The 24,002-nt window shown below is 34.3% G+C and overlaps 1 protein-coding gene and 1 pseudogene across 1 annotated transcript; both read left to right on the top strand.

Annotated features, from left to right (window-relative positions):
* LOC141338677 (uncharacterized) overlaps window positions 1–24,002 on the top strand; it is an 83,272-nt pseudogene that overhangs the window by 17,824 nt on the left and 41,446 nt on the right.
* Window positions 6,870–19,979, top strand: LOC141338819 (protein NLRC3-like). Its single transcript, XM_073844436.1, has 9 exons — window positions 6,870–6,928; window positions 7,367–7,471; window positions 7,820–7,904; window positions 8,040–8,235; window positions 8,322–10,152; window positions 11,393–11,563; window positions 13,968–14,141; window positions 18,914–19,087; window positions 19,805–19,979. Exons 1-9 carry the CDS (start codon window positions 6,870–6,872, stop codon window positions 19,977–19,979), a joined length of 2,970 nt encoding a protein of 989 aa, XP_073700537.1.

The following is a 24,002-nucleotide window of genomic DNA, read 5'->3' as shown; positions in this document are numbered from 1 at the left end:
GCCCGTCCCAAACCGTCCCTGGTCACACCTAGGAGTGGATTTCATGACGGACCTTCCCCCTTCCGACGGGAACACTTGTATTCTAGTCGTTGTGGATCGTTTTTCGAAGTTCTGTCGGCTCCTACCACTTTTTTTTTTAATAACTCATGTGTATCACTTGTGTGTTTACTCTTTAATAAAGTAGATAGTTTTTACATGTAAGCTGTTCTTGTTCCGGAAGCTGGAGAAAAGGCTGTGACACTTTGACATTTGACATTTATATAAATTGACATTTATATTTCACTTTTGCTTTTAAAACAACTTCCTGGTGTATTTTATTGGTATATTATTTTTTTTATTACAGTATATTAATGCTAATATTATGTTTTTAATGTAATATTTTAATTGTGGAGTTGATCAAGCTTTGGATTATTCTCACTGCAGAAACTTTGGATGTGACTATATTTTGTTAATGTAGATCATTGTACCTTATTTTGTAAAAATGTGTCAACATGATCATAATTTGGTTTAGCCATTGTCTGCTTTCACTTCACATGATTTATTTATATTGTAACCTTTTTTAACTTTAAACTTTTATACATTTTTTTTTTTTTTTTTTTACAGTTTTGCTTTATCATTTATATTATAATTTATAAGTTTTTATAAGATTTGTACAGGTTCAAAATGTTCTTTAAGCTGAAAAAGAGGCTGATTTGTTTTGTTTTTTTGTTTCATGTTCAGTAAGTATCAAAGCACCTCCTGAGACAGAGTTTAAAGAAGGACAGTGAGAACATGAGAGATCCAGGTCCCTGCAGAATGAAACACACTGAAGAACAAACAGGTTGGTGATTATTCTTAACTCTTCATCAGTGAGGCTGAAAAAAAAAATTACATTTTTAAACATTTAATCAGATTTGGTGTTTATAGTAAGAAAAAAGCAAACCAATAAATAATAATGTAAATATAAATATCGAGAGCACATTATTGTAGCATGAATGTAGATGAGTCCATTCACACACAGATTTCCTTTGTTCTTGCACAAAACTCAAACTTTGTCACAAAACAAAACTCTCTGTGTTAATGCCCTACATATTAATTATTTTTACCCCTGAATTAAACGTTGTCAAAAGTTATCGACCAAACAGTTTCCACATCTGACTGATGAAAATATGATTTAAGACAGAACTATTTAGATCAGAGTCAGATGCACTATTAAGATGTGGAGTATATACCAAATACACCACCATTATGAATTTCACACAACCAGCAAACCTTAAGACACACATGAACATCCACACTAGAGAGAAGCTGCATGAATGTGATCAATGTGGGCTTCAAGCCTGAAGGATCCCCTGAAAGTTCATACAAAGGAGAAACCACATTTATGTTCTGTATGTGGAAAGAGTTTTTCACATCTGCAGACTTTAAAAGTTCATCAGAAGATACACACTTTTGTTGTCTGTTGAATTTTCTTACAGCTCGAGTGAATAATTTCATAATTTTACTTACATCTTAAAGTATCTAAAATGAAATGTTAAATGTTTTTCCATAAAGCTTTTAAATGCCTGACTTTCAGTCTGCATCAGTAACTAATTTACCAATCATAGTGAAATTTTTACAGCGATTAGCAAAACTGAATTTAAGAAATAAATCTCACCTGAAGTCAGAAAGTTATGACAAAAGTCATGGGATTGTGTAACAAAGGGAAGGCATCTTCACCAGATACAGGAACGCGTGTAGGAGAGGAGAGAATGGGATGGGGTAGTAGAAAGAAAGATGTTATTATTACAAGTATGAGAATAGGACATGCAGCATTAAACTACAATTTACACAAAATAGGGAAACATGAAAATGGCAGTTGTGACAAACGTGGGATTCCAGAAACAGTAAAACACATTCTTACAGAATTTGATGCTTATGAAAGAGAAAGAAACCAATTTAGTCAAAAATTAGGATTGATGGGGTATGATATAATATCACTAAAAACAAATGAAATCGGGAATTCTTTAGCTATCTAAAAAAGACAGGACATTTAAGAATTTAAATTTTGTAAGTAATTTATAAGGATTTTATTATTTATTTATTTTTCTCTCTCTCTTTTTTTCTTCCTACCAAATCTGCTCACACCACACTCCAGATCAGTAGGTGGCGGATATGCACTTTTTTTTGCCAAAAACACCAGAAGAAGAAGGAGAAGGAGGATGTGTTTACCAGCGATCACAAATCGAAAGTGTTTCAAAGACTTCTGGATTTTGTTTGTGCTGCTCAAGACCGTCTGTACTACTGCAAGTGAGTTGAAATGCTACCACAATTACAGTTATTTGGGGGAATAATTAAGGGATTTTAAATCCTGTGAGCGTTTTTCAGTTGCAATGTTAAATTATAATTTACAGGCCTTCTTTGTTGCGCAAGTAAGCAGCCAGAAATATTTGTCCACCCTCCGTCGTTTAGTGATCATGGTAAAACTTTTTTTTAAATGATTATTATTGCAGTTTCTCGAACAAAGAAGACACAAGGGCAACAACACAAATTACAACAAAACAAATACAATCATAAACAAATAACAACAAATATTTACAGATTATTCAAATAATAGATTTTTTTAAGTTTCCATATAATACAATGAGTAAATTTACAATATACCAAACCTTACAGTCAAAAGTATACTTATATAAAAAATAATTTTCCTTGAGTTGCAATTCAACATTAGTACTTGAACAACAACAAAAACAAATCACACCAAAATAATTGAGTATAAATACAATCATAAAATAAATGTAAAATACTCTAATTTTCTTCTTTACAGAAAACACACTTTAAGTCAATGTCTTTTCAAAACTTCACAGTGACCTGTTTTACAGGATAAATACGATGAACAATCTTGAATGAAGCCCTTTTAATTTTATTAGTGATACTAAAACATCTGGACATCTTAAAAAATTGTGATCTCCAAAAACTGATTGCTAAAGAAACACTGGAAATTTGGCAAATCTTTTTTATTATTATTTATATAAATACCTTCTAATTTAAGACTGAAATTTAAATGTGGTTTTGTATCTAATATAATTTCTTGATAATTTCCTAAGTTCTGAGGCAATGGCATTAATTACCATCACTTACTCCTTAACAGGTATATGAAATTATTATTTTTTTGAATAGGTAAGCACGTGACCATTACTATTTAAAAGTTGTGAAACCAATAAACCAATGTCTAAACCAGTTAACTAAATTTTTGTAACAATTGGTGTGCAATATATTTATTGTTTCAAATTAAACACTTGCGAGGGACAAAATTGTGTTCGTATATATAATCATCCATGATAACAATGGCTGTTTGTGATAATTGGAAAGTTTTTTTGGGAAGCTTGCTAATAATACATTTTCAATTAAGAAGAATTTCAATACCACCTACTCTTTCAAAAATAATATTTGGGATATAATACCATAACTTATCCTTTGAACGAATGTAATTTTGTATTCGCTTCATTTTAAAGATAGCGTTGGATATTTCAACATCAAGTACATTTAGCCCACCTTGGTTAAGTGGATTTCAAAGTATTTTTTTTTATTTTATTCAAATATTGGTTTATTTTTTCACAAATAAAATTATATATACATTTATTTGTCTCATTAATGATTTGGTTTGGAGTGTCTATAACCATTTTGGTGTAAACTAGTCTAGATAAGCCTCTCCCATTCAAAATTTATTTCGTATGTTATTAATTAAAGGGGTATAATTAAGATTTATTCTTTGTTTTTGGTTTTACATATCTTAATTCCTAAATACTTAGAATTCGATGGGCCTTTCTCTAACCACTTTCTCCTTGACCTTATAAATGCACGCTTGGCTTTATATTCATAAATTTATTCTAATTGCAATTGTACATTTTATATTTCAAAATTAGCTCCCTTTAGGACTTTCTTGTAACATCTCTTTATCACAGTTTTAACCTTATTCTTAAACTGACTGTTGTTGAAATGAGATGCTCAAGGTCTTTTATTATCAAGGCTGATAACTATATGGATCATTTTATGATCACTAATGACTGGCACTATGTCCGTCTCCTGAATTTGACTTGCTTGAAGGAGAAGTCCGGTGTGGTATTGACCTATACTAAAACCTGATAAGTTCCTTCCTGCTCGTCACTCGACTTAAAGGGATAGTTCACCCAAAAATGAAAGTTTTATGTTTATCTGCTTACCCCCAATGCATCCAAGATGTAGGTGACTTAGTTTCCTCAGAAAAATATAAACGAAGATTTTTAATGAAAACTGGTGCTGTCTGCCAGCCTTATCATGGTTGTGGATGGGCACCAAACCTTTAAAAGTAAACAGAAACATGCACAGACAAATCCAAATTACACCCTGCGGCTCGTGACGATACATTGATGTCCTAAGACTCGAAACGATCAGTTTTTGAGAGAAACTGAACAGTATTTATATCATTTTTTACCTTTGATACAGTAGTAGTAGTAGTAATGTACTGCCATATATTAATGTAATTCATTGTTTTGTATATAGATTTAATTAAATGTAAAAAAATTTATTAGGGATGGCGAAAACTAAAAAATTTCTTGACCGACCACCGAGCCTCATTAGCCGATTGAAACCGGTTAACCGATTAGTTTAAAATATGGTACGCTATTTGAAATATCAGCCATTTTGAGCCGTGCCTGCAATTTCGCAACTCTGTCGCATCTCTCTGCCGCTCTGCCTCCTGCACACACACACACACACACACACACACACACGTACACACTGCCACTCACGTCACTTTTTTAAAATCCCATACAGCGCGAAACATGAGTCCCGCAAACGCGGCGCCGAAGAGCTTGTTGTATGTAATCGTAGGACAAATGGCTCCTTAGTTTCAAATGGTTTGGGTACAAGGTGATCGCTTTGAAAATAAAGGCGTTTGTCTAGGTTAGAAGCTCATTTGAAACATTGCCACGGCTCATTTAAGAAAATGACAGCTCCGAAGAGACGCCGCCTTAGTTGAGGTAGTGCTAACCATAATAAAGAAAGATGATGATCATCATCACTTTATCGGTTACCCCTGAAATGTAGATGTAATGTATTTCCAAATCTAAGCCCATCTTATGCGGAATGTTGCCTAATAGACTGCAACATGATAAAACCTATGGATAAAACAGGCACCTTCAGAATGCGTAAAAGACGCACCGGCACTTTTTTTTTTACCGACTACCGACAACTTTGACCGGTTAACGTTGATACGGTCAACCACCGGTCAAACGGTCATCGGTTAACATCCCTAATTTTTATATAGAATTAATTTTATAGTTACTATTGATATTCAATTTAAACAGTCACAATTATTCCAAAATATCAAATTCTTTTTTTTTTAAACATTGCATATATAACACTGAAACACAGAAAAAAAAATATTCCAAAGCTGGAACACTGCATCTTCACTCTTTCTCCCATCAAATGGCATTCCAGGTGCTGCTCCAAAACATAGGTCACCATTTGCTCACCGTCCACTTTGTTACACAGAGAAAAAACACCCTGAAAAAAAGAAATTACACATTTGTAAAAGACAAACCCCCATATGGAATACACAAACCTCTCAAAATCATAGTGAAGTTATTATCTTCCCATGAATTATTAGTCCCAGCGTGGCTGACCTGCTCTTGTCCTCTGTGATGCTTCATTTGAGTTGCCTTTAAACACACACAAAATGCAGTAAATATTAAATTCAATAAAAAAAAATGCAGCTAGTCATAAAACTTTTGTTTAACCTAACTTTAGTTAACATACGATTTTGTATTCGCAACTATAGTCTACTGCTGAACATTAAATAACACCTTAACAAAATTTCACATTAGCTAACTTACTGTTAATATAAGATAATGCTTTGCGCGTTAAAATAATTTAATTTGGTAATTTAATAAGCTGACAGAGTCGTTTGTTAATTGAAAGTACAGCACAGTTTACCGTGGTAAAGTTTATGTTCCATAATGTTGACGAGTAAAAGTTACTAGGTTAAACTGTTGGGCAAAAATCTGACAAATCACACACAAACAGACATTCAAATAACAAATATATATATATATTTTACCTTGCTTGCTTGTAAGGTGCGTCAATAGACAACGCAGATGCTCTCCGCAACTCTCCCGCTCGCGGGTTCCATCCCCAGGGGGAAACCCCCGGCGCTGCCTCGCTGGTTCCGTGTCCTCAGACGCGAGCGGCGCAACGCGACAAAAGACAGTATAGAAACCATTATAACCCATGACACGATACACAATAGATGCAGGACAGTAAACTGATGCGCCAGTATATTTTTGAAGTTCAGTAGTACTCTAAATACGCTGTTCCACTCGCACTGTTTCTAAAACGAAGGATTCCTGTGACGAAAAATCCTGTCAGTCCATTGTCATTTCAATGGAGTGGCGCCAAAGAGGTCGTTACCACAAATGCAGTAGTATACCTCAATTTTTAAAAATACAGTTAGTCTCTGTATGTGGTGTTTGACGTCACAGAAAATTCCCATGATGCAAAGGGAATTACAGTTATTTACTTTAAAGGGAATTTGCTGTTTTATACTGGGTGATATACTGTAAAAAACTGTAGAAATTACAGAAATGTCTAACAGTGAACATAAATAGTGTGTATATAAAACCGCTTTTTCTTGTAGCACAGTGTTTAATCTCTGCATCATAATATATTTTGAACCATATTTTTTCTTTTCATATTGCTTGTTTGTTAACTTTACATTCGTAATTTGTCTTTCTTATATTTGCATCATCGTTTTCCCCTCTGAACTATCGTGATATTCATCTCAGTGTCACAATGTCATGTCTAGGTCATAATGAGCATCTGATCATCTTCTGTGCCGCAAATATCTCAGCGTTGAGCTTTTCAGCTGCAGTATGTCAGAGGAGCAAGGAAAGGAGTCTCCCTCTGAGATGAATCTCTCACAGAAACAGAGGTGAAACAGAGTCTATATCAAGTTGTGTTAGCTTTGAAAATTATCCCAGCATTACTCATCATAATTGCATTTTTTTTTTTTACTAGTATGCATTAAAATACAGAGCTCTTTTAATTCAAGTTATTACTTGTAGGAAAAGTTGCAAAACAGATTTGCGATTACATCCATTTCCCATTCCAAATCCTGCCTGTGGTGCTATGCTTCACAATGAAAGCCCTAGAATTAATAACATTTTCTTTGTGTTACATTAGTTTACATTAATTCCTATTTTCTCATGTGAAGATGTGAACAGGTATAATATGGGTGTACTATAACAAGATTTTAGAGACACTTGTATATTATGGTGAAGTAGATATTGATTCACTTGAAGCTCTTGAAATAAAACGGAAGTATCTCTTGCTGTATTTTTTTCCCTCTCTCTGTTCTCTGTGTCATTAGTGTAAGATCAGGCTCACATGTGTTCAGCTCTGTGTCTGTGAAGAGTGACTGGTCAAAAGGTGTAGGACCACATTTCAGTGAGAAAAAAACATCATCTACCCAAAGGTAATACTGGTGCTGCTTATTGTTGGTCGCACATTGACTGTTAGAAAATATTTCAGTGAGTTGTTTTAATGAGATTTTATTGTTCAAAACTTAATCATGGTATACATTTTATTTAAATAACTAATTATCACAAGGATGATCTACAAACAGCCAATAGGAGCAGGCAAATAAAGGCAAAAGATATTTTGAATAATTATTTTCAAAATAATTTTAATATGTATATACATACATTTTTACAAAAATATCGAAAATACCACTGCAGCCACTGCATTTTCCCCTTTGTTTAAAAAAAATGTTTGCAAATGATTTCTGCCTGAAAATGCAGTTTATTATTTTATGTGCTAACAGGCTTCAATATGACACATTAGATTCAGATTTACAAACTCACAAGAAAAACAAAAATTTCACAGATGATCTCCTAGGGATCTTCCAGGTAAGAAAACTCATTTTTATATAAAAAAAAATGTATTCACAAAAAAAAAAATAGGATCAATTGTTTTGACCAAATATAGATGAAGATTGTTTTATTGTTGTCATTGTTTTTTGTTTGTTTTTGCATTGTTTGTAGGATCTCGAAAACAAAATTATCATGTTTCTAAAGAATGAATTGGAAAAGTTTAAGAGAATATTACAAAAAGAGGACTTGCAGTACTTTGTAAAGGACTTTAATGAGAACAGATGCAGTGTCAGAGAAGCAGCTCTTGATCTCACACTCTACTTCCTGAGAGAGATGAAGCAAGATGAAGCTGCTGATACTCTAAAAAGTAAGAGACACATGGCCATCTGTCATATTGTCATTTTTAAATGTAGGAGAGAAACTAATATTACAAATATCTGCATTTGTGTTTAGATGAGCTGATATTCATTCATCAGCTAAAATCAAACCTAAAGAAGAAGTATCAATGTGTTTTTGAAGGAATAGCAAAGCAAGGTGACTCTACACTTCTGAATAACATCTACACAGATCTCTATATCACTCAGGGTTGTAGTGAACAGGTCAATACTGAACATGAGGTAAGACGGATTGAAGTTGCTTCCAGGCGTCATGAATCTCAAGAGATACAGGTTGAATGCAAAAATTTGTTTGAAGCACCTGAAGAAGACAAGCAGATCAGAACTGTACTGACAAAAGGAGTTGCTGGCATCGGAAAATCAGTCTCTGTGCAAAAGTTTGTTCTGGATTGGGCTGAAGGACGAGAAAATCAAGATATCAGCTTCATATTTCCTCTTCCATTTAGAGATATGAACTTAAAGGAAAAAGTAAAACTAAGTTTAATGGACCTTATACCCCAGTTTTTTCCAGAGACAAAAGGACTAAACCTTACAAGAAGAAATCAATTTAAAGTCCTGTTCATCCTTGATGGATTGGATGAATGTCGACTTCCTGTAAACTTTAAGGATAATGAGACGTTGTATGATGTATTTTCACCAGTCTCTCTGGATGTTCTCCTGACAAACCTCATCAAGGGAAATCTGCTTCCTTCTGCTCTCATCTGGATCACCACCAGACCAGCAGCTGCCAGTAAGATTCCTCCTGACTGTATCGACCGGCTGACAGAGATACGAGGATTCAATGATGCACAAAAGGAGGAGTACTTCAGAAAAAGAATCACGGATGAGAATCTGGCCAAAGAAATCATCGATCATGTTAAACAATCAAAGAGTCTCTTTATCATGTGCCACATCCCAGTCTTCTGCTGGATTTCAGCCACTGTTCTCCAGAACATTTTGGAGGAGAAAAGAAATAATGATCTGAAATACAATCAGGCTGATGATGCCTCCAAAACACTGCAGGAATCAAATACTGAAGACACTCCTAAGACTCTGACACAAATGTACACACACTTTCTCCGCTTTCAGATCCAGCAGAGCAGACGAAAGTATGATGGAGAATATACACCAGATGTTTCCTGGGATAAACAAACCATCCTTTCACTGGGGAAACTGGCATTTCAACAGCTGGAAAAAAACAATGTGATCTTCTATGAATCAGATCTGCAAGACTGTGGTATTGACGTCTATAAGGCATCAGTGTATTCAGGCATGTGTACACAGATCTTTATGGAGGAAAAAGGGATCACTGTTGGTACCATGTACTGCTTTGTTCACTTGAGCATTCAAGAGTTTATTGCAGCTCTTTATGCACATCTGTTTCTGGACACAAAGAAAGAAAATATATTTATTCATGAGTCTTCAAGACAGGAAAACAAAAATGAAAATGTGATTGATTTGCTCAAGACTGCAGTGGACAAGGCACTCAAGAGTGACAATGGACATCTGGACCTTTTCCTTCGCTTCCTTCTCGGCCTGTCACTCCAGTCCAATCACAGGCTCTTACGAGGTCTGTTGACGCAAGAATATGGCAATGACCAGAGTAAAAAGGAAATCGTTCAGTATATCAAGCAGGCATTTGAAGCTGATCTGTCTCCAGAGAGATCCATCAATCTGTTCTACTGTCTGAATGAACTTAACGATCAAACTCTGGTAACAGACATTCAGACCCACCTTAACAAAGGAAGTCTTTCATCTGCTGATCTTTCACCTGCCCAGTGGTCTGCTTTGGCCTTTGTGTTGTTGACATCAGAGGAGGAGCTGGAGGAGTTTGAGCTTCAGAAATTCAAGAAATCAGACGAGTGTCTCATTAGATTATTGGCAGTCATCAAAACCTCCAAAAGAGCACTGTAAGTCATTTTCTTGCTTTCACCTGAAAAATACATTCATCTGAGAGTTCCCATGTATCCTGGGAAACCTAAAAAATAATGACATAAAGTTCAGCCCATGAAAAATGAGATAAAATGTTAAATGTCCCGGAAAATCTTGTTTTTCTGGGAGATTAAGCCTGAACGATATGGCCATTGTAATTGTAGCAACCTGATATTTATAGAGTAAAATTGAATAATTCTAATTGTTAAAGTTTTATTAAAATACACTATTTGTCTTCCCTTGTAGTGTACATTTAAATCATGATAACCACAGTTAAATGCACTAACATAGCACCTTAATACCAGGGTGAAATGTATCTTTTCTGGATGAAAAACAGTCCTCTAAATACATTTAGTATAAATGGACAAAAGTCCAGACCTTCTGACTCAGTGTGCACAGTGTTTGTCAGCCCTGTTTCATCCAGCTTTAAACTAGTTTAAATTACGAGTAATTTCTGTTCTTCCCTGAGTTCAAGCACTTCACATTGGATCTCAAAGCATTGTTTTGTGGTTGCGTGACACTTATCAGCGAGTAAATGCATCTACTCTAATGAGATTTTGCTGTGCTGCTGTTTGACCTTTGAGCCGAGCAGATAAACAGTCCATGAGGTGTAGGTCAAATGAGTCTCAGTGTTTCATTCTGCTTTTGGTGTATAAACATTATATCAAACATTAAAATCTTATTATTTTATAAAAATGTATCAAATCATGTCTTTATCATATATCTCTCATCATATATCTTTATCTCAATAATTATGTTACCATTCTCATTACTGTTTCAACGCCCAGCAACATTTTCTTGTGTTTTTCCTTTAGATGAGAATGAAGAGTTTTGTTCTCCTTTAACCAGTTATTGTTAGTAGCAAAATGTGCTATGTTCATTCATGCTGAGGTTTGCAGTGACTGTCAACAGATAATCAGCTACCTAGTGATTTTTTTTATTATTATTTTTTAGTGGCTGCTTTCAGATGCTGATGTGCCTATTTTTTTATTTATTTTTGTGAGCACTCTATAGAGAGTATCATGTTTTTACATTGAGTTGTTACAGCATTGAGCGTTGTAGCCAGTGTTGAGCACATGATCACAATGGCAAAGGTGTTGATCAAGACTATAAATGTATATTTCATTGTAATTAAAGCTATAGGTGAAAATGCATTTATTATTTGTGTTTAACCAATGTATTTAATCTAATAATTTTGTAATCGTATTTCCATTGTAGGCTAAATGATTGTGGCCTAACAGACAAAAGCTGTCACGCTTTGTCTGCAGTTCTTGGATCAGATACCAATCTGAAAGAGCTGAACATGAACAATAATAACCTGCAGGATTCAGGCGTAAAGTTGTTCTGCACTGGACTAAAGAATACAAAGTGTCATTTGGAGATACTGAGGTAAGTTATATTGAGACAAATATTAAAAGGAGTCCTATTATGCTTTTTCACTTATATACCTCATGGTATAGAGGGTTGAAACACGTGGAGCCGCAGCTGCTGTAAACATGAGTGATAAGTCAAAAGTGACGATCATCCGCGGATGCGGAGAAATGAGAGATTTATTCATCATACAGTGTAGATAGCTTCACTAGCCTTATGGTATCGGGCATGTAAATAATGAAATACATTAGCACAATAATGATAATATCATGTATTGGCGATCTCGTAGGCTGACGATAGGAGACTTCCTGCTTTCAGACGAATGCAATCGGAATTATATTAAAAATAATCCTGGCACTCCCAAGCTTTAAAATGGCATAGACAAGTGTAAGAATCACTTTAATCTAGTTTGCTGCTTTGGGAAGGGGCATGTACTGAACGCCATGTAAGCTGATCACCAATTGCAATGCAGTGGGACTGCTAACCAATCACAACACATTTGGATTTTCGAAAGGTGGAACCCGGAACTAATCGAGCCGTTTGTTCCAGCCTGGGGAGAAAGCCATTGTCATAATGTAAATTATGTGAAAAATTATGCGTTTTTCGAACCACCAAGCATGATAGCATGTTCTAGTGCACCCCCAAAACAAAATAAAGACTTTGTAAGAGAGCATAATAGGACACCTTTAAGCTCGACAAAAACATACAATGAAATCCAGACTTGTATAATGAACAACTCTGTATGTTGTGCATTGACATAGTATTATATTTATGCCTGCTAGTGTTGGGCAATATGCCTTAATTGTCATATTGTCAATTGTCAGCCTGTGAGATCGCAGATACATGATAATATCATGCTAATATATATATAATTATCTGTGTACTAAATTTCTTATTCGTTTTGTAAGGGTAGGCTAGTCTTGTTAATCAACTTGTGACTTTAGTTGTACTATTACAGCATGCTGACGGAGTGGTTCCACTTTACTTTCAGTTTTATTCTCTGCTACCCGCTATCTTCAAAAAGTGGTAAATGTGCATTCATGAATTTTAGTTAGTTTATCTTTTTTTATCTGTCATATTGTGATAATGTTACCGCTGCATGTCCATGTTGTAGTTCAGTTTGTCTCCAAGAAAGCCAGCGGAGCTGATCTCAGCCACTCTAGTCAATGCTTATGTTTATACCAGCTGCCTGCGGCAAATTTCTGAGCGCAAATTGTAATGTTTATGCTTCCTTTTTTTAAAGGCTTAATCATGTGCTATTTATTCTGGAGTGTAATATACCTTTAATTAACATGCACAATTATGGACACTTTATCATGAAAATATTATGAGTAACCTTTTAGTCAAATACTAAGAGAACACTATTTTTTATGAGTGAAGTAACTATTAAGGGAATATAATAGGTATTTGGATCTAGAAATTTAATCGATGTAAATAGGTCCAGCTTCTACCTCATTGCTAGAAAAAATTACTGTACCAAATACTAAAACTTTCACATACACGCATACAGGTCCAAAATCTATGTTATAATGTTTCAGCTTCCTTTTTTGAAGACTTCATCATATGGTATGACCCCATATATGATATTGTGCCTTTTGGTTTTATGATACATAAATCAGTAAAATGTTGCTGAATTTAGTGAATTGTATCCCATCACATTAATAGCTGCTTTACATGTATCAGATTTAATCTAATGTATTCAGACTTTAGCCATTTAAATGTTTTTAAGATACTGAAAAAAGCACAAATGTCATGTCAAAACTTCCTTAATACATCGTATTGTTGGTGATGCATAGAGATGCGTATCGGGTCGGCCTCAATTATGGAGATGCACAACATACATAAACAGTCATGTGAAAAATTCATGTGAATTTCATGGTTTTCTGTAAAAAATCTGGTCCTTGGCAGGTCTTAAAGTTTGGAAAATAAATCCACAGATAAACATCTTCACATGACATATCACATAGTGACAATATTTATTTAAGAACAATGCAGTCAAGAGGGAAAGGCCATGTGTGAAAAGTTAGGACACCCTATGAGTCAATTGCTTATAGATCCACTTTTAGCAGCAATAGCTTGAAGCATTCCTTTTCTGTCAGGGCAAACAGTTTGCATTGAAAGTATGGCTCAGCTATGGGCAAAACTCCCTGCCCATCCATGCAGCATAGCATAGACATTTCCAATGAGCCTATATTGAATTTACAACATTAAGTGCACTGGTATTCCTGTTGTTATGGGGACATTCCAAAGTTCTCTTTTTTGTTTGTCTCCATATTCAGTTGTCAGTTTTGCTTTGCAATTAAGTTTTAGTTTATTTGTATGAGGAATAAAGTAAAATTCACTTTAGGGATTTATGTTGTTCAGGTAATTTCTAGAATAACTGATTAATCAGCTGAATTTGACATTTTTATTCTGGTTCTAGACTCTCAAACTGCAGTATCACTGAAGAAGGTTATACAGCTCTGTCTTCAGCTCTGAGATCAAACCCTTCACACCTGATAGAGCTGGATCTCACAGGAAATGATCCTGGACAATCAGGAGTGAAGGAGCTCAGTGATTTACTACAGGATCCAAACTGTCAACTCCAGACACTGAGGTGAGATGTGAAGAAATAATACAAAATAAATAAATATTGTGTAGGCTTAATTTACTTTAGCTATGTAATAATCTGGACAGTTTATTGCATCAACATGATCAGATGCTGTTGGTTCTGTTGTAATGATGATGATTATTCATGCTGTGCTATTATTCTGGAGTGTGATATACATTTAATTAACATGCACAAAAAAAAAACTTCTCATGAAAATATTATAAGTAACCTTTTAGTCAAATACTAAAAGAACATTATTACTATTACTATTTGTTACTATTATAATGAGTTTTATGATTTTTTTTATAACAGATATTTGGATCTAGAAATTTCATCAATGTAAATGTGGGTGTATTCAATTAAAGTTTCAAGGTAGTTTTAAGTTTCAGGTCCAAAATCTATGTTATAATGTTTATGATTCCTTTTTAAAGACTTCATCATATGGTATTACCCCATCTATGATATCATGTAAAAGCTTATAATTTTCCTGTTGCATGACCCAATTTTAGCTGTCAGACAGATGCCCTCACATTTGACTTGAGAATACTTTGATGTAGAGGAGTTCATGGCCAACTCAATGACTGTGAGGTGCCCAGGTGGCCCTCTAGCTACAAAACAAGCCCATAATCGTCAGTCCTCCTTCAGCATGCTTGTCTTTTTTTTTTTTTTTTTTTTTGAGGTGTTTGTGCTGATATGCTCTTTAGATTTTCACCAAACTTGGCCCTGTGCATTATGGTCAAACATCTCCACTTCATTCTTATCTGTTCAAAGGCCATTTTTCTAGAAGACTTGTTTTGTTCAGATGCAACTTTGCAGACCTAAACTGTGCTGCCAAGTTTTTTTTTAGATAGAAGAGGCTTTCTTTTGCCAAGCCTTCTAAACATGCCATTTTTGTCGCATGTATTTTTCAAGTGGTATTGTCATAAACTTGATCATTTAACATGTTAACTGAGGCCTTAAATTTCAATTTGACAAAGGAAAAAAGCACCTGGGGCCTCATGTACAAAGACTTGCATTGAATTATTAGTAAAACATTGCGTACGGACAAAGCTGTAAATGTGCGTACGCAGTAAAAAAATCAGATGTATGAAATTCCACGCATAATCTCTTTGTACATCCGAATTAACGTGAAATTGAGCGCACATGCATGAGCCAGGGTTCGTACGGGTGCTTGAATTCCTTGAAAATGCTTGAATTTTAATGTAGTGTTTTCAAGGTTTGAAAAATGCTTGGATTTTGGATGAAGTGCTTGAAAGTGCTTGAATATGCAGTTGCATCGGTTTCATATTAATTCGCTTTCATACTAAATAGTTATTTTTTGTTATGCTTATAATATGTAAAAGAAAGAAAAGAAAAAAACAGCTCCGCTCGAGTGTGCACGTGAGGCTGTAGTGTGATCCGCCGGTCTTTCTTGCTGCGCGCCCTCTGATGGAACAGAGCGGTAGATAAAACATGCCAGTTATCAGGAGGTTGTTGCATCAGTCCTCGATGGCTTGAAAACGACAAATAAGAATTATGTTTGAATGAATTTGCGAATATTCAGCTGTTTAGTAAGATTATTACCAATTTTGGCCCTTGTTTTTATGCAGCAAACACATAAGAGTTGTAAATGTAAAAGTTATGTGCTTTCTAAAAATCTAAACAATTAAGACAGTAATATTTATGTTTTAAATAAATTATACTTGATATATCAATTTTAAAGGTATAAAGGCTGAAATGCCATTGTATAAGATGTTTTGTTTTTGTGAAAATCTGAATTATAAATCATGTCATTTTATGGCTTAATGTTACTGTACATTGTTCAACCCCACAACGGCGTTCATTTTACTTGTGCAGCTCTTAAAAAGGGTCATAAATTGCCTTAAATTGATATTTAAAAATTCTGCAGATATACTGTAAATAGTGGAAAAAAATACCTTGATATTTGTTAATAGGAAATCAGATAGGAGTCTAAATGTCAATCAAAAATATTTTCAATGTTTAAAAAATGGTCTTTTTTCATTTGGGCCAGTTCAATTTTATTATTAATTTTATAGTGTCTTTTTGACTCCCTTTTAGTACTTTTAGGCTGGAATGTGAAATGTATTTGTGAAAATCCTTCAAGTTTTAGAAAGTTTTCAAGTTTTAGAATTTTAGTTTATCATATTTTTTTTACAGTCATATTTTTTTTATGTCATTAATGTGTTACCATAGACATTGCCATACTCCACTCATACAGTATTACTTTTATTTGTGCAGGTCTTAAAAAGCCTTTAAATTTTATTTTTAAAATACTACAGATACTCAGTAAATTATATTAATTATATATTTTAAATTATATAATTTGTATACTGAATGTTGACTATTTATATGGGGCAATGTTATATGCAATCTAGACAGTTGTTTTTTAATAGCACAATAAAATCTGATTTAAAATTTAGAACTCATGTATGTGAATATGTAATTTACCACAGTGCTGGAAAATCTTGAAAATGCACCTTGAAAGTGCTTGAAAAGTGCTTGAATTTTACTTTGGAAAAGGTGTAAGAACCCTGACGAGCGCAAAACCCCTCCCTGCCTCCTCCCCTGTATTAATATGGTAATGACTCCACTTTGGCAAAACCAAAACGAAAAAGCAAGCAAGAGAAACTTATCAGAATGTGATCTGAAGGTGCTCCTACCGGAGGTAGACCGGAGAAAAACTGTTATTTGCAAGTTTGTAAAAAAAATAAATAGAAAAAATAGAGTGGGAGAGTTTAGCTGACGCGGTTAACGCAGTGGGGTCTGAACATCGCACTGTGAACGAATTAAAAAATAAATGGTCCGATGTATAGGTGCAGGTAAGAGGAGAACAGCGGCGACTTACGTTTCAGCACATCAGTCAGAGTCATAGAGTGGAAGCAGATGAACGTCTTTGACTTGTAACGGTAAAATTGTTGTTTGAATAAGTGCAACGTTGTCTTACAGTAGGCCTATGTCTATAAAGGTTCATATAATGCATCACCACACGGTGTGATGCTGACATAATGTGATTTAGTTTGACACAAAGCAACCGAGTGATCCTTGTCAGCTAGGTAAAATATATTATAAGAAATTTCTATTTTGATTGTATGGCTATCTGCTGAATTTGCTGATGCTTGTAAATTACATGATGTAATTTATTAACATTTCATCATATTATATAGCCTATATAGCCATTGAGGGGGACATCCCAGTGGATCACAGTGTTGTTTTAATTAGTTTACATAAGGTGCCACCGGAATTTCAGCTGCCCAATCGCCCGGCTCTACAACTGACCGAGTGCGAGAATGGGCATCATTGTATCTGCGCTCTTGGTCAGTTTGTGGGTTGTTGAGGGGGCTTAACAGCCACGTCTTTAATGGATAACCGCGGTCTCCTGATAAGCAGTTAAATAATTACGCTCAATAAAATAAAATAAAGTAAAACTTAGCTGTTTCCGATTCACATATCCAAATTGGTCTTCAGATGGCTCCTTTATTGCAATGTGCGTGCAGTCGATCGATTGCGCTTAAATTAGGAAAACCGGTGATCACTGCAAATTGCACTTTGTTTGGCTGGTCAACTGCATGGTATGGAAATCTTATATACCTGCTAGACATGCGGATGATCCCGTCCCATACAGCTGGCATTGCACGGCTCAAAGACGACTGGCTTAACCCCGAGTGGTCTGCCAGTTCCCTTTGGAAAGAACCATTTGCCAGGAAACCAAGCGTTATCAGCACCTGTAAGGGAACGGGTAATGTGTGGCTCCTCGCTGTCTCCAAATTTGGACCCAACTCAGCAAAGAGCTCCAAGAGGATAGCTCTTGGAAATCTGAAACGGCTAATAAGCCAGTCATCATCGTGGGCCAGAAAATCATCCCATAAATTAATAGCAATGTTTTTCACACGATTTGGTGTGATACTTTGTAGTGTGCAATTTAGCATAATTGCCTCTAGAAGTCGCCAACGGAAATAAAAAAAACACACGCATAAGAAATACACGTACGCCAGACATGAAGTTGACGCAGACCAACGCACATTCTCACGTTAATTTCATCGTTAGTAATTCCAAACGTGAGCGTGAAATCTGGCTTACGCAGCGTTGATACATGAGGCCCCTGGATATTCAAAACAGGCTTGAAAGGAGTTACAGGTCCTTCTCCAAAAATTAGGCCGCTATCGAAGCATCCTGGATCTCCATAACACCTCAGCAGTGCCACAGGCTGATTGCCTCCATGCCACGCCGCATTGAAGCAGTAATTTCTGCAAAAGAATTCTAAGTATTGAGTGCATAACTGAACATAATTATTTGAAGGTTGACTTTTTTTAAATTAAAAACACTTTTCTTTTTTTGGTCGGATGAAATATGCTAATTTTTTGAGATAGGGATTTTGGGTTTTCATGAGCTGTATGCCAAAATCATCAATATTAATACAATAAAAAAGTCTTGAACTACTTCAGTTGTGTGTAATGAATCTAAAATATATGAAAGTCTAATGTTTATCAGTACATTACAGAAAATAATGAACTTTATCACAATATGCTAATTTTCTGAGAAGGACCTGTATATACTGTATGTTGGACAGATAAAACTATTTCTGTCAGGGCACACAGTTTGCATTGTAAGTATGCTGTGACATAGATTTTTCCAATGAGCCTATATTGAATTTACAATTAAGTTTTAGTTTATTTGTACGTGGAATAAAATGAAATCCACTTTAGGGATTTATATTGTTCCAGTAATCTCTAGAATAATTGATTAATCAGTTACATGTGGCATTTTCATTCTGGTTCTAGACTCTCAAACTGCAGTATCACTGAAGAAGGTTATAAAGCTCTGGCTACAGCTCTGAGATCAAACCCTTCACACCTGATAGAGCTGGATCTCACAGGAAATGATCCTGGACAATCAGGAGTGAAGAAGCTCAATGATTTACTACAGGATCCAAACTGTCAACTCAAGACACTGAGGTGAGATCTGAAGAAATAATACAAATTAAATTAATATTGTGCAGGCTTAATTTATTTTAAGATATGTGATAACATGGAGAATTTATTGCATCAAAATTATCAGATGCTGTTGGTGCTGTTGTAATGATTATGTTGTGCTATTATTCTGGAGTGTGAAATACCTTTAATTAACATAACAAATCGTTTTTTATTAACACTTCTAATGAAAATATTGTATGTAACCTTTTAGTTAAATACTAAAAGAACATACTGCAGTTTAATTTCCATCAAGCTCAGATTCACTTTATCACTGTATCTCTACAGCAGGTCTGTGAGATTCCAGATGATCACAAACATTTTCTGTTTCTCAAGCCAGATTTCTCTGTGCGGACATTTCTCACTCCTACTGCTTAAAAGTAAAAAAAAAAAATCTTTAAAAAAGGCTTTTAATTTCACTCTCTGTATTCATATTGATAATCATGATTTAGTGAGATTTTGCTTTTCTGCTCTATGGGATGTTTCTTTGCTTTATGACTGGCTGTCACAGTAGAACTGAACAGAACTGTGACTATTAGACTTTGCTTTCAAGCATTTATGTATTCATTTGTGTATTTAACGTTTTACAATAACTAGCGCTCATTTTTAGAATAATATTTTTTCTTTTTATCTTATCAGTCATTTTTGTAATGCAATCAGCCATTAGTTTAGAACTAAATTAAGTTCTCTTCTCTTCTGCAGGTTTGTGGGTCCTGCTGCAGATGAAGCCTGTCAGTATGTGACTGGAATTGTGGGTAAAAACCCGTTACTCCTGAGAGAGCTGAATCTGAGTAAACATGAACTAGGAGAGACACGAGTGAATCAGATCTCTGCTCTACTGGAGGATAAACACTGTCAACTCAACACACTGAAGTGAGTATTGTTTGTCTATTTTAAATGGTACATTACTTTTAATAGTAATGTTACAATGGTTGATGATATTTCCTCATTTGTTTTTCAGAGCAGGTTTTTTGTTTTCAGAAAGAGCCACTATAATGTGAACTATTAAAATTAAACGGGCATTTAAAAAGTGATATTAAGCTTTAAACTAGAGATGAGCCAATTCAGCACTCAAATCGGGTATCAGCTCCGATACTGCCATTATTTGCTGGTTCAGGTCAGACAGGACTGATCCAAATCCAATATTATGTGTACTGTCCTGTGTTACTGTTAAACCTCAGGAAAGGCATAAAAGCATTATTAAGCACAATAAAAATGTATAAAGTACTATAGCTTAATTTGAGGTACAGATGAATATTTAGGTCCTTTCATTGAAAATCATGTTAACTCTTTTCTCTGCTGCGGCTGTCAGTCATTCTCTGTTTAAATCAAACCCTGGTTGCATTTGGTTACGACAGTCAGATCGGTAAAAATCTCTCCAAGATCATTCAGTGTTCCCATTAATATACTCGATTTGTAGATAAATGTCTAGGATTTTGCATAAAAGTGCTTTATCTTGCTGGAGTGTTTTGTTTTTCTAAATCATTACTAATCATTTACTACCCTGGTGTCTGTTAGAACAAAAAACAGGCATAGAAAGACTATTCATTGTTTTTAATGCAGACAGTAACTGAAATGTAAAACTATTAGAAGAAAAGGCTCAATAAACTGTAGTACAGATATAATACATTAATATATTTTTCATAAAGCAATAAAAATAACAAATAAAAAATACAAATAGCAATGTGTAACTTTACCAGATTTAGTGCTACAATTTTAATTGTTCCCTAATAATTGTTTTATCACTAAATGTTTGGATTCATTAATTGATTAATATTGTGCACTGATAACTTTTCTAAAATAACTTTTGCTGCTGAATTATCCACTAACCTAGTTTCTAATATATTGCTGTCATAGATTAAGAATATACCAGGAGCGTAGTGCCTTCTCAAAATACTGGATGAGAAAAAAATGTACAAAAATAAAACAACTCAAATATTACACCGTATAACATTAAAAACTGTATAAATCACTCAAGAATCATTGTCCAACAGCAACGCTAGAAATGTTTACATGTTTTTTTTAAATATATATATATATATATATTAGTAAATGTTGAAACTTGCATTAAGGTTATTAAATGTCATGCTAGTTTTTCATCACTAGTTCATGTTAACTAATGTAGTTAATGTTTACAAATGAAACCTCAAAATCTATGTTGGGCAAGTTACTTCCAAAATGTAATACATTATATATCACTAGTTACTGTCTTTTGTAATTAGTTTCATTACAATATTACTGTCCTGGAATTTTAATATGTTACACTACAGTTACTTTCACCAAAATATTTACAGAAGTATGACTAGGCATTCTAAAATGCCAAAATGTAGCCTAGTTTATTGCTATTTCCAGCAAAGGGTATATGGTAGGTCTACTATACCATAACAAAATGATAAAATCATATTAAGATACTGGTATGCAGGTCTATATTAATGTTACATTATAGTTTTGGTTAAACACAGATACACAGCACAAACTGCATTAGTAAATTCAGTAATAATATTACCTAAATTGTATTAGTAATGTGTTATTGCTGCAATAGAGCAAAAAGTAATATTTTTTGTAATGCGATAGTCTAGTCTCAACACTGCTCGTAAAAAGCTTGTAACGAGTCGACAGTGTGTCTGAGAACAAACAGACATGAACACATTTACCCCAGTGAGCAAAAAGTTGATGTGAAATGAATGCTTGAACTCATTTGGATAAATGGATCACATCTTAATTGGTAACTTGGCTTATTTGTAACATTTTTAACATTTGCATACCATACATTTAGTAGTATATTTAAATGAACACTGTGTAGTCTTTCTCCATGCTACCTGCACCCTTATATCCATATTTATTTGCCAGCAAAAGTCTGTAAAAAGTCTGAATGACACAAAACACATTGGTTAGTTGATTGTCATACATCTGAGTCATTGTTCTTTCTCTTTCTGTCTTCAGTCTGTGTGGATGCAGTATTACAGAGAAACAGTGTCTCATCCTGACTTCAGCTCTGAAATCAAACCCATCACACCTGAGAGAACTGATCCTGAGTGAGAATAAACTAGGAGACTCTGGAGTGAAAAACCTCTGTGATCTACTGATGTACCCACAATTCAAGCTGGAGAAACTGAAGTACAATTAAAGTTTTTTTATTAAACGACAACAGGTCTTAAGTTATATTGTTTATAGCAGTGCACTGGTGTGCAATGTTTTTATTTATTTATTATTATTAGTATATATATTTTTTTTATCTTGCAAGTAATTTATTAATTTCCAGCATTTAATTCAATGTACTGATTGTGTGCTTGCACAAATCAGCCTTTTTTCAGATAATAAAGAATATAGGCATTAAATAAATGGTTAAAAAACAAACAAAAAAGAATACAATGAAACAATACCTTTCATCATACAGAACTAATGTGATTTTAAACAGGTTATTGGATACTAAAGGCCTGCTGTAGTTCTTTAAAACGGAGATCATCATAGATCTGAGACATTGTTCTTTGTCTTTCTGTCTTCAGTCTGTGTTATTGCAGGATTACAGAAAAACAGTGTCTCATCCTGACTTCAGCTCTGAAATCAAACCCATCACACCTGAGAGAACTGATCCTGAGCTTGAATAAACTAGGAGACTCTGGAGTGAAAAACCTCAGTGATCTACTGATGAACACACAATTCAAGCTGGAGAAACTAGAGTTAGTATCATTATAGTGTACAACAGTTAAAGTGTGATTAAAGATAATCCCAAGTTAAATTAGTAGCCAAATAACTGCATTTAAAGTATTTGAAACAATGCACTGATTGTCTACATGTTGTTCTGCAGAAATATCATGAGATTTGCATCTTCTTCCATAAAAAAAAAAAAAAGATAGGGTAATGCTTTATTTTAAGGTCCAATTTTCACTATTAACAAATCATTAACTATGCCTTTTTCCTCAATAAACTCCTGTTTTGTTGTTTATTAATAGTTAGTAAGGTTGTTGTTAAGATTAGGGATGTAGAATATGATCATTCAGAATATGTGCTTTAAGCACTAATAAAACATTGAATGTTAATAAATAGCATGCTAATAAGCAACTAGTCAACATTGTGAATTGGTCCCTATACTAAAGTTATACAAAATCTGTAAAGATCAAAAAGAGGCAAATGAACACATAATTGGTTATAATGCAAAGTTTCAGACGTCATTCAGATTAGTACGAGCTAGAACAGAAAGGAACTAAGGAAAAGTTAAATCAGACTTTTCTTTTTCCTAGTGATCATTGTCTTTTCTCTTTCTGTCTTCAGTCTATGGGATTGCAGTATTACAGAGGAACAGTGTCTCATCCTGACTTCAGCTCTGAAATCAAACCCATCACACCTGAGAGAACTGGACCTGAGTGAGAATAAACTAGGAGACTCTGGAGTGAAAAACCTCAGTGATCTACTGATGAACCCACAATTCAAGCTGGAGAAACTAGAGTTAGTATCATTATCGTGTGATTAAAGTTCATGTTTTAGTTTAAGACTGCTGGGCTCATGTCACATGATTTCTAGCGCGGTACTTTTTGACATTTCTGTATCTGAAGAAAGATTGAGAAATACTATTTTTGTGTGTGTATCTGCCGAAACAGTGTAAACTTGCTGAAATCTGTGAAACAAAACAGAAGTGACAACGGACTAACTAATGACATTAGATGATTATAACAGTTAGTACTTTTAACAAAATATATATTTGGTATATTTGTATATTTAGTGATTGTAAACTACACTCTAAAATGGCTTAAATTATTCTTTGATTTCATTGATTTGAGGATTTTCATACATAAAAAAAGGTGAAATAAACTATTTAATTTAGTTTTTTTTTTTCAATGTTGATTCTATAAATTAATTTAATTTTTAAAATGCATTTATTTATTGACTGAGGGCGGGTCCA

The sequence above is a fragment of the Garra rufa genome, chromosome 7, assembly GCF_049309525.1.
Source record: "Garra rufa chromosome 7, GarRuf1.0, whole genome shotgun sequence".
Taxonomy (NCBI): domain Eukaryota; kingdom Metazoa; phylum Chordata; class Actinopteri; order Cypriniformes; family Cyprinidae; genus Garra; species Garra rufa.
This window is presented reverse-complemented; position numbering and strand designations above follow the sequence as displayed.